The following is a 15,718-nucleotide window of genomic DNA, read 5'->3' on the forward strand; positions in this document are numbered from 1 at the left end:
TTAGTCTGCTCCAGCACCTGACACTCATGGTGCTCTGCCACGGACAGATAAAGATTTTAGTATCAATTATTCATCAGCTACAGCAAAAGCATAGCATGTAAGAGAGCTCACTATAGCTTCCTGACAGCCTGTGCAATCTGTTCTCCAAGATTAAGTTCACAAATGCAGTGCTTTTTTCTTACAGCACTTCACAGCTTCCACATCAGGTCCAGCTGAATCCAAGGCACAATGGACTGAGGGAGTGTAAGACTCAAGATCAAGAAAGAAATCAATAAATCTACCCAGATCAATACAAAATAAACATGGCAAAGCCAACTCTGCTGCCTGCATGGACCAAGGAGTGCTGGTGAAATAGATCTGTGGGTACATTTTCAAACCTTAGAGAAGTCTTGCAATTGCCAACATCCTAGGTCTGAAAAGGTGAGACCATTATTCACCCTACCAATAGATCAACCTCTAAATTATCTTGGTTTCATAAAAACTACCTATCAGAACAACTAGCAGTTATTATTAATTGTTTGGAACCATGTAATGATAATCTTGGGTAACCAAGTAAAGAGATGCTACTCAAATTCTGGTACAGTTTTTGGATATTTTATGTGTGAACTAGATATCTGGAATTAAAACCTACAGTATGAACTATCAGTCATGCAAAACCCCACATATTGCAATTTAGGAGGAAAAAACAAAACTCAGTGATAAATTGGAACTGACAAAATAGTTTATTACTACAGAAAATAACTTGAGCAAACATCAGAACTCTGTATGTAACACTCAAACAATGATGCAAAGAGAAGTGTTAGTAACTGGAGAAAGCACAGTTTGTGGGCATTAACAAATGTACAGCCCTCACTGCACTCACAAACATGGAAAAACCAAAGGATCAGCCTGCAGTCCCTAAATGATGCTCCATCCACGAAGCCAAAGAACAACCCTATCACCCTGATCAAGTAAAGAAAAAATACTTACCAGTAACCAATGTATGATACAGGTAGCCTACAGGTACATTCTAACAGCAGGCACAGTTCTGTCCTGCCAGGTTATACTGCAAGGCTGCCCTTCTGCAGTATCTGTGGAGCCTCTACTCTCGCTTCTCCTCCTGTTCCTGCTCCATGTGTGACATACAAGAGAGTGCATCTACCACCATTTCAGTCTCTCTCAACAGCATTGCATCTGAAAAAGAATTAAAGAGAAGGGAAAAGCAGATGGGACAGGAATGTACATGTGGACTGCACGTCACGAAGAACACAGATTCCTGCTAGGAAAGCTTGCTTCCTTCAAATGAGTCCACATGTACATTCTGACAGATGGTGACTAGCAGCAGTCAAACCTGCCAAGGCAGGAGATGAGAATCCTGCTGTGCAAAGGATGATGCTGATGCCCTACCAAAAAGTGGATGCAGCTCTGGATGTTTCAAGACTAGCACAGCAGGAATGCAAGAAGAATGTCAGGGGCAGTACAGCAGAAGGCTGAGATCAAAGGTACTGATGAGGGTCAGGAAGTGCTCTCCTCTTGCATTTCCAGCATTTCACAGTGGATCCATACACAATGGCCACCCTTGCATTACACTCTTCAGGAAGAACTTCTCTTCTAGAAGCACGAAGCCTTAGGAAAACTACTAAAACACCAGGATAAAATGCCTCTAAAATCACTGTGAAAGGCATTTCCAGGGTTTCCAGAGAAACCTCATCCTTGAGAAAAACAGCATATGGGGATACCAAAAGCAGACCTGAATCTCTTCCTGCTCCTCTGGTGAGGGAAATAGGCATAAAGCAAGCCAACTTCCTAGATGAGGATAAACATAAATCTAGACTGTGGAGGTGAACATGAGCACCCAAAGTGTAACATTTAAACTGGAAGACAACATCTCATCTCAAGTGCACACTGGCACAGGTCTCCAAGAGAAGTTGTTCTGCAGTGGCTGTTGTGCCACTGTGTGACAGACTGAAACCCTGAGGAACACAGATCTGATGATTATGATAAATTCTAAGAGCTGAGTGGAAAAGAGGTGCTGTTAATCCACAATCTAAAGAAAAAAACCTGAAAGCTTCACCAAGTTGTTCTGTAACAACTCTTTCCACTGAAGTAAAGGAACCAGACCCCTCTGCAGTGAAGATGCTTTGTGGAAACTACCAGAACCTGGGCAAATGTTTGCTCAGAATGAAATACAAGACATCCATGGGCTGGAAACAATATGAGCATCCCAACATTAAGGAAATTAGAACCATCTCCCTAAATTTCTAGAAAAGATACTGAATGCAGTCACAATCCAGAACATGATTCTGTTCATTGCAGAAGATCTTGCAGAAGGCCCAAGATTTGATGCCAAAGTGAAGTTTTCTGCCTGAGTCTAACAGAGTAGCTGCTGCAGAAGCATTATTTCTAGGAATCAGCCTTTGTATGATTAGAGGCTATAGGGATTTATAACTTTTGGGTTCAAGACTGTTAGCTCTTGTCGAAGAAAGAACAAGAGAAGGATCCTGGTAAAAGAATGGAAAGGATTGGTTGGAAAATAGAAAGGAGACAAACTTAACAGTATATCCACTAAGCAACATATCCAGGCTCACACTTAAGGTATAATATGCTTTCAAGATGACAGATAACACAGCAATCACATTCCAGTTGATGTGAAAGCTGGAGGCTGAAAATGGGCAGAAGAAAAGGTTTGGCATTCTCCCTACCATCTTTACCAGTCCAATTTGAAAAAATCAACTGAATGTTGGTGAGGAGCCAAATTTAGCAATTGGCCAGTCCCAGACAGAAACTATGTAAAACAGCCCAAGATGGTCAACAGGTGGGGTAAAACATCATTCCTCCAGAGCAGGATTCCATACCAGATTTTCTCTTAAGAATTCCTATGCTATCTTTGAAGAGAAGATTTCTCTGTGGATGTTGGCACTTCCCTTGAGGGTCTCATGATGGGCACTCATGGTAGCTAATGAATGTGAAGGGAACGTGGCAACAAGAATGGCCTATGGGTTAAACAGCAGTGACATGTGACATGACCCTGGTGCTGATGGCTCTGTTGAATAAGATCCCCTGAGCAGGTGGGCTCAGCATCTCAGAAAAAAAAGCAAGATCTGAAGAAAAGGAGGGTGCGAGTGGGCATTTTATCCGTGACCTTTTAACCAGGTAGTTCCTGAATAAAGCATGCCAGAGATCTTCACAGGTAATGAGATCAAAACCATCAGGCTTGATCATTTCCAAATGAAATTCAGGAATGTGAGCTCCTATGTCACAAAGTATTTGAAAGGCTAGGGCAGACTTCCAAGTTCAGTGGGGATCACAAGATGGAATGAAGCCTTCAGAAAGAAACAAAACCAAAAGCAGATCAAGAGCAAGACTCATCAGCCAGCAGAGGGGCAATGAACAGGTGGTGGTATGCTCTCTCCTGTATGCCAAACACCAAGCCAGAAGGGACAAGGGCACACCCTCCATGAGTATTACACAGGAGAAAGCATAAATCTTACCAAGACACAAGTATCTCCACTGTTAGAATGTACATGCAGACTCATTTGAAACTAAGTCATTCATTTATTTAAGTCATTAATTTTTTTCATTTAGCATACCCCTGTAAGTAGCTGCTAGTCTTGTGACTTCCTTCGTACTCCAGAGGATTTTTTAAGAGACAAAAGTTATCACTTATCCTTTATAATGAAATCTATAATGCATATTCTGACTTAAGGAATGCACAGGGAAACTTCTGCTGGAATTCTTAATATGTGGATAAACTGAAGTAAATCTGCCCCAGATTCTGACAGCTCAGTGCTAGTCAGAGTTTTAAAGGAGTTAATGAATTAAGTTGCCCAAATTCTGCTTAACCTACCAATAGTTTAACCACTTGATATTGTATTTTTAACCAGCAACAGCCATCAATTACAAATCATGTCACTCTGAGACACTTAATAATACACACTTAACTGTTCTCCCCTCACACAATCAGACAAATCACTTGATGCTTCTTACTCATGTAGAAAGTAATGGTAGTGTTATCACTGCCTGCCAGTGGCCCCCTAACCCAGAAGGGTCCCCCAGATTTGCCAGACTCCAAGAAATGCTCCAAGAAATTTTGACAAAGGGGAAGGGTTTTTTCACACATCCCTCTGACTGCTCCATCAGGCATTTCACAAGGACAGAAATGGATTTTTTGACAACTCATAAGGTGAAACTCATAAGGTTTTGACAACTCATGAGGTGAAATTACTTAGCCATAAGCATACAGGGAAATTTTCCAGCATCCTAAGGCAGACTTGAAGATGCCACTGAGCAGATGCTCTGTGGAAAATTAACGCAGGGGACTTACAGCCCCAACAATTGAATATGAAGAGTAGCTGCATGTAGCTGTGTATCTTACTGTAGTCAAGCACAATTTGCTGTGAGAGCAAGCCTACAGCAAAGCCAGGAGCATCTCTGTGTTAGTTTTGTATGGCCTGGTTTTTTAGCAGGGGGACCATAGAGGTGGAGCCAAATGAGATAAAGTGATCCAAAGAAAGATTTCAATTAATTCTACATTTAATACCACTTTTCTGAACAGCAGCAATATTGAATTTAAGCTCAGTAAGTTCACCAAAGGATTCATGACTACCTGAAGGGCATGCAGACTCACTCCCTTCATGTCCCTGTATCTAACCCATAATCTAGAGAAAACATTGGGAGCACAGGGGAATTTCAGTGAGGTTTCAAGGGGACAGCAGTATGCACACCCCAAACAGACAGCAATAGATGCCATCTGTATTCAAGTCACAGCAGAAAAATCACTATTTTTTGGAATTTATTATGGACTTTCAGAACAATTTCAAATGGTCTCAACACAAAACAAAAACATGAGAGAAGCTACACAACAACCAAGTGACTTCTCTTCTTTGTTTTGGTATGAAGTGCAGAGCTTCTGCTCAGCCTTCAGCAAAAGGAAGCTCTACTGAATTTAAGTTTAATAACAACAACTCAACCATTAATTTCAGGAGTTGCAAAAGGCTTGTGGGGGTAATAGGGAAAATTAAACAACACCAATGAGACTTGCACACAATAGCTGAAATTCTCATCAGCAGAGTGGGAAGCTTTCTACCTCCTCTTATTTGTATCAGGGACTTTGGTGTACAGAGGAGAGGTTGTTGGTGAAATCACACAAGTTAAGTCTCCACTTTATCTTCTTCTATTTGCCTTGAGTAAATGCTGTACAGAGAGCAGGGCTTTAGAACCACAGCTCTGCAAGGCAGGAAGTTCATAAGGAGACAAAGCATTGCAAAGCCAAAGGTGCCAAGGGCATGACCAGCATCAATCAGGTTCTTTGGTAACTACATAATAAACTTGAGGGGTGAGGAGAGTTCCAAAAAATCTGTATTTTATCCTCTCCAAGCACACCAGAGCAGACAGACAGTGCCATGAAACTGCCAGCCTAAAAGCTGGAGTAGATGGCACCAAGTGTCCAGTCCCTCATCCCACTGTTTACAGTCTTAGGTCTGCTTTGGCACCCTACCTTTACTAACCTTCTTCAGAGTGCTCTCCTTTCCAAATCACAAGTGAGAACAACAAGGAGGAGACAAAGTCTCTTTGCTTCAAATTGGCTGAGGAACAAGACCCAGCTCTACCTAATTCAGGAACCACAGTGCAGCAAACAGATGTCATTAGGAAATGGGTTAATCCAGGTTACTCCTGATCACTTTCTTATTCTCCATGGGCACGAGAAAATAGTTTCCAGAATTAGTTGTTCCATCACCTTTACAGGCCTTTCAACTGAAATATTCTATTCTATTCCACTCCACTCCATTCCATTTCAAAAACAACTCTGCAACAAGCCAAAAGCATTTGCCCATACCAAAATCTATGGTCATTCAGTTTTACTGTGCATGAATCTCTAATCCACCGTGTGTTTAGGTAATGTGTCAAATCATAACTCATACTACCTTAAAGGTATTTAACACTTTTATTTATTCCATGCACACAAAGATAACTTATTTGGAATATGCTGAAACCTACACAAAACGTTTTCCTACCTCCAGGCATAATCTGCCCAACATCCTGCACAGTTAACACTGACAACTTCTCCTCTGTATCCACTCTGATCACGCCGAAACTCAGGCAATTCATGGATAACACTGCTTTTCCTGGAGGGGGGCCACCCAGTTCAGAAGGTCTGGAAGACAGAAAGACCAGTTAGATATGAATGAACAGACCAGTACTGGTGAGAGGGTCACTAAAACATTCTGCTGGTTTCTCAGCCTTGGTAAGGTTAGGAAAAATAATGGTTTCTCACTTTGAACAAACAAGAGTTCAAGACTTATACAGTAACTAAATGAAGAAAGAGCTAAAACAAAACTCTCCAAAATTTCCAAGTTTTTTGTTTCAAGTTTTCTTGAAGTTGACTTTCTGAAAAGGCACATTTTGATCAGAACTGCTATCAGAAAAATCCAGCATATCCCATCTATTTGTCTATTAATAATTCAAGTATTTCTTTTTCCCAGAGCATCCCTTGCCATCTCCAGAAATCCAATGGCATTTCTCAGACCGGCTACAATTTATTTTTTTAAGCCCCTGTTTACAAATCATTGTACATAAGCAGTTGATTCACAATTCACCATCTTCTTCCTCCCAAATAAGTAGGTCTTGTTTTGGGGGCATTTTAAAAGGCCCTCCAATACCATCAGTGAGGATGAGACCTAACTTTCTTAAAGTGTGAAAAAACCACTTTCTGTCTGACTATTCTTAAAAAATATTAAACTTTTTTAAGAAAATAAACAAAAATCACCCATCATCTAGTGGAAGAGACACCTGTAAGCTTCATATTTCCTCTGCCTAGGTCTTTGGGCATCTCTATGTGGGTTATGGTATTTTCTGACTATCACCTTAACATGAGATTCCCCATCCCTGGAAGTGTTTAAGGCCAGGTTGGATGGGGCTTGGAGCAACCTGGTGCAGTGGAAGGTGTCCCTGCCCATGGCAGGGGGTTTGAACTCCTTCAAACCAAAGCATTCTGTGATTCTAGGACACATTTCAATAGTCAAGAAAAGCTTCAGTTCACTTCTCAGGAAAGGGAATTACCTGCGAATAGCAACAGTTAGTGCCTCTGAAGAACTAGCACAAGGACAGATTACTTCTGGTCTCAAACCTCTGGACTGAAATACATTCAGGAATGCATCACAGGAAGATATTGACCCTAGAAAGAACCATCACATAATCAGGAACATTTGTCTAAGAGCAGGAAAGTTTGAGCTTCAGGAATTCAAAGTCTGTGCTCACTCTCAGCTCAGTTATATGAATACTGCTGCATTCACGTACAAACCAAATACTCTTGCAAACTGTCTGAAAGGCATTCCAGTTCACTGTAAGAGAGTAGATTTGGAAAAAGAACTCCTAGTGACTAACAACTACACTGAATGAAATTCCCAACTGTGTACTCCTCCTCTGGCAGCACTCACCAGCACTTAGTATCATGGGAAGTCCTTCAGGGATCAGAATACTTTGTCACTAAAGGTAACTTTATGTCAACCTCTTATACAGCTCCTATCTGATTGTTTCTTACAGAGGTGACAGCACTTATATGCTTCTGACAAACTTCACAATTCTACTAGGCCTCTAGCACTTGGCCCAAAGTGGATTATATCTGTTTATATCTTGTAGGTAGCAGTTCAAGTCAATTCATGGAAGAGTATAACACTAATGAAAACATGAAGTGCAAAACATGAATTTACACTGGTAATTATAGCCAAGAAGTGCAAATGAGTGTAATGAAAAAGCAGTGGCATCACTGGCACACAAATAGTGTTTTACTACAGAACAACTGCTTAACTCCCCAGGCATCAGCTCTGACACAGGGCTTACAACAAAGAGAATCTTGGCCAGACTGACACTCATGAAACACATCCATACTCACATGGATTGGCTCCATCTGCCACTATCAACATCCGCAAGGAGCTCAGGCTGACATCTCTCTGATCCCTCTGAGCCAAAAGTGACCAGTGCATATCACGGGATTTTACTACTGCTACACGGGCTGCAAGTCAAAACAATCATTATGCTGCATGTGCACAACAAAATAAAGACCCATTATAAAATTATCTAAGTATTCTTGTGTATTTACACAAGTCTATGGAACTACACACAAAATTTATGACGCTACAAATGTAGAAAACAAATACAAATGCCAAATATTCAACTACTATAACATGTGTATACTCAATGTCTCCAGATGGACTTCATCATAGAATTTGAATGTTTGCTATAAATTCAAATACTAAAAATCACAGTTTCTTTAAAGGTCTCTCAGAAGAAGCCATCAACATCACTCATCAGTGAAACTATGAGCACACAGAATACTGAAATGGAGTAATCAGTGTGATACAAAGGCATTTTGCACAAACACTTTAATTTGTTTTCAATAACCCAAAAAGAGGGGAATTAAAACAACCTTTAGGGTACCTTTGTATGAGCAGACTTTCTGTATCCAGGAAAGTGGATTAACCTTCATTAATGCATAGGGAATACTGATGACGTGCATCCTGTTCATAACACTCTACAAGAAAGAGATTCAAAAATAAATTTCCAAGTGGCTTAAAAAATACAGAACATGTAACAATGCTTAAATAAACCTCCCCATCATCACAGCTGCAGCATAACTCTGACAGTTGTTAACTGGTAGTGAAAACTATGTGTATACTCTGAAAAAATACACAAGGTACAGCAAAAGCAACAGTTTATTCTGAGAAATATAAATACTGAAACAAAAACCATTTGAGAGAAATGATGAATTTATAGCCTCATTCTGATATCAGTACACTACCAAGTGAAAGAAGCAAATTGTTGCAGTTTTTTGTCTTTCCTGCGACACTCACCGTTAACACTCCATGCCAAAGGCCAGCCTCTCTTTTGAAATCCAAGACATTTGTTAGTGTTTCAGCTGAAAGAACAGGAAAAAACACCAGATTTAAAAAGCATATTTATAAAAATACTTAAGAACTACAAATATTTGTTCAAGCAACTCTGAAACTTCCATGACTGCTAAGAAACCAAAGCTCTGTGGCCTATGACAAACAGGCTGCTTAAGCTCCAAGTGACTTGTTTTACTTAGTGCAATAATCTTTGAATTATGATTACTAGACTAGAATATTACAAGGTATTTAACATCTTGATTCATTATAATACCCTTTCCATTTGCCAATGAACTATGCAGACTGAAAATTTAGTCTTGAAGCAAACTTCTTCAGCTGAACTGAAAAAGTTAATCTGTACTTGAAAGAATTATAGAGCCAGTAAGAAATATCACCATGGCTCTACTAAATTTTCTTGAATATTTTCTCTGAGGAATTTGAGTATCTTATGTGATTGAAAAAAACAAATAAGAATCAAAGATATTAAGTCAAGGATTCAATTGATGAATCAGTCCCTGATTTTTGAGGGATATCTTGTATTGATTAGGTAAAACTTGCTTATCACTGATGTAGGATGGATGGATGCAGGAAAGTACTTGGTTAAATGGTAGCACAGACTAACTCTATACAGATGGTCAAAACCAAGCGCAGGTCTTGGCTGTTCATTGGAAGAATGACTGCAAACAAGCAGATCCCTGGGGAGATGTTCTTTTCTGGGACTTGATTAGGTAAGAGGAAGATCCCCTCCTTGATTACATTTTCACAGGTGGCTTAACGTTCTTTCACACATCACACCCTTTATAAATGAGGAAGTTTGTCTTTCCCTGTGCAGTTGAAGTGACTACTCTATCTGAAGTTCTCTGGAGACAACAGACATACTTATGCAACATGAATTGTCTGAAGATGCAAATGCAGCACAATTTAAAAATAAATGCATTTTTAAAAATGCATTTTAAAATAAATGCATCAAATTTAAATGCAATACAACTTTAAAGTTACACCTATCTAACTTACCTTCTGAATACCCACATGCCTGAGTCAGTGCATGACAGTGTGCCAGCATGGAGGCATGAGATACAGTAATGCCCACTGTGCTGCCCTCTTTACTTGTTTTGTACTGAGAAGAGAAAGTGTATGCAAGCATTAGATTAACAGCAAAACCAAGAAAATTTACAGTAGTGAATTGAAAACATATTACAAAAACAAACCCAGCTTTTTTAATTCAAAAAGCTAGCATAAAAATATATTTATGTCCACAGAATACACTATTATGGTAAAAAATCTGTTTGTCTAGTCCAATTAAATTGTCCTGGGGGTCCCAAAATGCTGATTATCCCCAATCTTCAACCTGACTCCACACAGTCACTCAACTGACAGTCTGCCTGGCAGCCGGATGGAAACATTCTTGCTTCACAGTTTAAAATATTATACATTAAACAATATAAAACATTATACATACATACATAAATCCATGTATCTTTTATTGTATCCAGAGTTTAGAGGAAGAAAAGATCACAAACTATGACAGAGTAACCACAGAAGTTATCACATGCCCCTGCATCACCTCGATGTAAGCGATCTCGGCGCTGGCATCCCGGACCTGGGGATGCCAATCCTTGGCTGGTTTTGCCAGGTGCTTCCCATCAATCACAAACCAAATGAGACGAGGCCAGCCTTCAAAGAAAAAGAAAAGCTACTGTCACCACAGTTCCAAACATCAGAGTTTTTCCCCAGTATTCAGGGATAATGACAGGAGGCAAGCAAAAGCAAAATCCCCTGCTGGAGAGGAAGACACAGCACAGAGCACTGCCATGACAATCAAAGCAGCTCTTTATGTGTAAGAACCATGCAAGCAAACCCAAAAACTGAAGTTTGACAGCAACAATGAGTATACCTGCTTTTTATCCATCCCATAAAAAATAAACCCACACCTTTGAACGTCACCACCTCTCCAGTCTGAGCTTTTGGGAGGCCTTTCTGACAGGCATCAGTGGTTAAAGCTAACGTGACTCCACAGCTGCCCAAAAGAAACCCAATCTGCTGGCTGCCAGCATCCTGTAGAGAAACAAGGAAATAGCAAAATTACAAATAACAAAACTCTTGGACAGTTTGTTGTAACTTCTTCATGTTTAGAAAACATTAAGTCAATTTATATCACAGGAAAAAACAAAAGTCAATCCCATAAGACCTTTAAAGGACTGAGAAAATTAAGTTTTGCTTAGTGCTAGCTAAGATTTGCAGCAGATGTAGTAAGAAAAGCAGTGTCAGAAGCAATGGCTGTACATCCCTCCACAAGCCAATAGTATGTTCATAAATTTTGCTAAAACAGAAAACTGGTTTCATGCTGTGTCTGAGTCCCGAGACACTGAGGACCAAAGCCTGTAGCTTTTTAGCTCTTCCCTAACAATCCCCAGGTGTGAAGGATTATAGCTGTATTTCAGACTATGGTGTCTCTGCCTGCCTCATTACTCAGCATCAGAGCTGAAAAAACCTTTCTCTGATATACTCAGAGAAATACTTGCACACATTTTTTTGAAAATAATAAATGAAAATAATTTCTACAATTACGTACTATAAACTACTTAAATTACTAGTTTAATATTACTTCCTCCTTTCCTTAACTGAATATTGAATATAATTCCAAGCACAGAATGTACACTTGAACAATCCACCTGATGCTTTCAAAGAGCAGGCTCTGAAGGCCCCCCTGTAAGGACTGCAGGATTTAGATATACACACACAGATAAACACTTTATTTATCAAACCATAAAAATGTTGAATGTATCTGCCTACCTTTCTTGTCAGTGGAACTTCTATTGGGACAGGAATAAGTTCTGCCAGGAGACATCCATAAAATGCCACCATAAACATAACTGGATCACTATTAGGAAATACCAGAGCTACCTACAAAAATATAGTAAAATAAGAATTTTTTTTTTGTCATTTGGCAGAGAGGGGGGCTGCTTTTTAATTTGTGGAACAAAATTCTCACAACAATGTCCAGGTTCATAGATAACCAGGCAGAGAAACACTAAGTATTGAGACAGTGTATTTTTATAAGCCACAGTAATGATTATTTCACAATAAATTATTACAATAATTTATTACAAGGCTTCTTTCAGCTAAAGCTGTTCCTCACTATTTCATCCACAGGGACCACTTCCAACAGCAGCCTACCCGGTCTCCAGGCTTCAGCAGGGGCTCATTCTTAGTGGTTAACTTGTTCAGCAGGGTATAGGCTAACTTCAAGCTTCGACTCCATAGCTTGCCTAAAGAATAAAAGAAGAAATTAGGAAGCAGAAACTAAAATTTTAACACTTAACTGGCATATCTCAGTCCCTCACACATGCACTAAGCATGAAGGTATCAGAACAGCTGGCTGAGTCCAAGTAAAATTTAGAACTTGGCCTCTTTTTGGTTTACCTCTTTTTTTTTTTTTAAATTTTAAATGTAAAACTAAACATGCTATTCTAAACAACCCTCAAAGCTCCACTGCAGAGTAATTAAATTACTGCAGCTGGTCAGCTATATTTCCTGCATCCTTCATCTGTGAGAACGCAAACAATAAAGTTCAATATTCTAACATATTATAGAAGGAAGTGCCGCAGTGAGCTATCCTGAAGGACAGAGTTATTTTCCCCAAAAATGCAATTTACTATAATACTTCTAGGTCATTAATACAGGCAAGTTTCACTTCCCACCATTAACATCCTGATTATGCTCCTGAGGTATGAGTCTTTTCTATAAGGCTGTGCAAGAGGATGTTAAAATGGAATGTCTCCTCTGGGAATGTGGAGAGTGCATTATTAGTAATCTGTTTCTACCTCCCAGTTTACACTGGGCTATTTTTAGTGCTCTTTTATGAAAAAAAACCCCACACAATTCTAAGAGATTTACAAATAGCCACTAGGAAAGAACCAATATGTTTTGCAATAAACATTTTCTCTTCCTTAACTTCTTTAAAACCGTTTTTCATATACAATGAATTTATAATTTACATTCCTACAGCAATCTCCAGCCATGTGTTACAAGCACAGGCAGTCCCTCTGAAGCAAGGCAAACTGTTGTTTCATGGAGACCACCTAATTGCTCCTCTCAGCTGGCTCCAACACGTACCATAGGTCAGGGTATAAACTGCTTTCCCAGTAGTATCCAGAGCTGTCAGACAGGGGGCTTTGGACTGGGTGGTTCCCCAGCGCTGCAGGGCAGCCAGCAGTGAGGGGGGCCAGTTGGTCACCACCCCCAGGGGCTCCCCTTTGAGTACATTCACTTGGTTTCCTTCAGGCTTTGGTTGATTTGGGTCAGGCTGTTGCACTAAAAGCAGAGCACAGGAAAAGGGAAATGTCAATCTGTACAAAATGTGCAAGTTACACTTCACAGGCTGTTCTATGAACCATTCACCTCTTCCTCACAGCTATCAACACCTCTCTGCTTTATGATGGTGCTATGCTAATCATCTGTTGGCCTCCCAAAAAAACAGTGACCATCACTTCAGAGTTGTGATTGCACATTATCAAAATACCAGAATTTGACTCTCTAGCCCACTTCTCTCTACTTTGGAAAGCTGCTGTTTTCTGCTGCTTGTTCTCCACATCTATTTCAATGAGAACCACCTTAAGTCAAGAAGGGCTATCAGAGACAACAGCTTCAGTGACTTCTGGACACTGAATTTTTGCTGCACTAAATTCTCATTAGGTGATGAAAAATCACACTATGCCTGGCTAACAATACATTTTTAAAGAAAGGCCTTCTGTTAAAATCCTGTTCCAAGCTGCTCCAGAAAGTGAAGTATCTTCGTTTTAGTTAGCAAAGTCCTGGCTGAAGTTAGCAAATGTTCAATGTAGATAACCAGCAAAATTAATGGTTCCAAGTGATGCTTTCCACAATTACATGCACATCAATGGAAATTCACCTGGGGAAACTTCAGCAGAAGACTAGAATCACAAAAACATTGCATCTCACAAGTATCAAACCAAAAATAGGGGAACTCTAGTGGCAGCTGCTCAGAAATGTCACAGTGAGTAAGAAGGTTGAGTTTAGGATTATCTTCCACTTGTGATAACATAACGACCTTTCTTGCTCCACTGTATTAATTTTACCATGACTAGTTTTCTATTGAGGAGAGAAACCAACACTTGCTAAGTATCAGTTCTGTCATGAACCACTTACACAAGGAGTAAAAATGTATCTGAAAGAAAATTAACCTTCAAGCAGTTCTTCAAAATCATCCACAAAAAACTCCTTCAGAGGCGGGCGCTTCGGTCTTTTCAAAGTATTTAGCAGCTGCTGGATTTTAGAGGACACTCTGCTGTTCACTGGGACTCCTGCCAAATTGAAAGGATTTATTATTTATCATATATTAACCAAAATACACTAAAACACACAACTTTCAGATGGAACAGTCATTCAGGATGAGTACCTTGTTTGGAAGAAAACAGCTTTAACTAGTAAGAGTTTCCACAATGGATTTATTTGCTTTCCAATAATGCTATTACCAGGCTGACATAGACACCTTCTCATGCTCTATTTCAGCTTTTCAAACCACTGATCCCTTCATGAGATTTCAGCTAAAACATGAACAATGCCCTTTTCTCCAGCAATCTAGGTATTTAGTACACCTTAACATTCATTCCATTCTGAAAGCATCAGAATGCTTGGAAAAAATGAGTGAATCCTCCAATATTTTACAGGGCTTGTAAAAAAAAAATAATCACAATACAAAACATGTTAAAATGCTGATTTTCATTTGTGTATGTTAAATTAAATGTAAATATATGTATCAAAATTTAAAGCTCTGAGGCAATATAAAATGAAAATGCATATGAAGATATAAACATATACACAAGGGGACACAGATGGAAAGGTCCATAATGCAATCACCATCTGCAGTTTCCAGAATGCTGCTGCTGTAGCCTCTGGGCACTCCTCGCACGGAGGGGACCTGCGGGCGCTCGTGGTGCAGGTACTCCACCAGGCCAGTGGTCACGTCAGGGGGGGCAGAGTGGTTCTCTGCAGAAATGCAACACAGACACGGGAGCTCATCAGCCACATGAAGAATCAACAGAATCAAAACTGCTTCTTGCATGAGGGTATTTCACAAATCCTCACAGGGGCTTGAGAATCTCCTTACAACCTGGAGGCACGAGCCTGCTTTGCTTGGAGCTGTGCCCCATTTCCTGGCTGTAGAGCAATGCTTAGGGAATACCACAGAATCACAGAATGATTTGTGTTGGAAGGGACATCAAAGCTCATCTTGTCCCATCCCCTGCCATGGGCAGGGACACCTGCCACCAGACAGGTGCTTGCTCCAAGCCCCGTCCAACCTGGCCTTGGACACTTCCAGGGATGGGGCAGCCACAGCTGCTCTGGGCACCCTTTGCCAGCCAGGGCCTCACTACTCTCACAGGGAAGAATTTTTTCCTCATCTGAGTCTCTCCTCTTTTTTAATTTAAAACCATTCCCCCTCGTCCTATCACTAACTGTCCCTGTAAGAAGCTGCTACCATCATTCCAAAAATGTAACCATGGTTATAGAATGGTTTTGGATGGAAAGGTTTAGGAAATGGCAGTATTACTGAGAAGTGTTTAAACAACAGACAACAAGAACAGGAAGACTGAAATATGCAGAATTCTGATGAGTAAAAATAGGAATGCAGCAGGGAAGATCTGGAGAAAACCCTGCTGCCCAGGGCTGGAGCTGCCAAGAGCCCTTGGAGGACCTCAGCATGTCACAAATCCTGCCAGAAAAACAGCAGGCAGAGGGAGATCTGGGCAGTGCTGCGAAACACATACATAATCCCCCACTATGAGGCACTGATCAGCCCCAAGATAGCAAGTGCTTCTTCTTGCACTGCT

The 15,718-nt window shown here is 40.2% G+C and overlaps 1 protein-coding gene across 4 annotated transcripts in view; it reads right to left on the reverse strand.

The window, feature by feature from the left end:
• DIP2A (disco interacting protein 2 homolog A) overlaps positions 1–15,718 on the reverse strand; it is a 78,410-nt gene that overhangs the window by 16,424 nt on the left and 46,268 nt on the right. For all 4 annotated transcript variants that reach the window (XR_008483108.1, XM_054277662.1, XM_054277661.1 and 1 more), the window contains exons 6-18: positions 14,745–14,873; positions 14,069–14,188; positions 12,981–13,178; positions 12,042–12,133; positions 11,658–11,768; positions 10,796–10,919; positions 10,429–10,538; positions 9,879–9,981; positions 8,829–8,893; positions 8,416–8,509; positions 7,871–7,990; positions 7,039–7,153; positions 5,994–6,133 (exon numbers count right to left, since the gene is read on the reverse strand). Coding sequence is in view for 3 of the 4 variants with exons in the window: in XM_054277662.1 (XP_054133637.1) it covers positions 5,994–6,133; positions 7,039–7,153; positions 7,871–7,990; positions 8,416–8,509; positions 8,829–8,893; positions 9,879–9,981; positions 10,429–10,538; positions 10,796–10,919; positions 11,658–11,768; positions 12,042–12,133; positions 12,981–13,178; positions 14,069–14,188; positions 14,745–14,873 (1,521 nt within the window). In the remaining variant the exon portion in view is untranslated. The remainder of the gene's footprint in view (positions 1–5,993; positions 6,134–7,038; positions 7,154–7,870; positions 7,991–8,415; positions 8,510–8,828; positions 8,894–9,878; positions 9,982–10,428; positions 10,539–10,795; positions 10,920–11,657; positions 11,769–12,041; positions 12,134–12,980; positions 13,179–14,068; positions 14,189–14,744; positions 14,874–15,718) is intronic.

Source organism: Melozone crissalis, unplaced genomic scaffold (assembly GCF_028551555.1).
Source record: "Melozone crissalis strain CALT ecotype California unplaced genomic scaffold, PUWL_Pcris_2 ptg000023l_1, whole genome shotgun sequence".
NCBI lineage: Eukaryota > Metazoa > Chordata > Aves > Passeriformes > Passerellidae > Melozone > Melozone crissalis.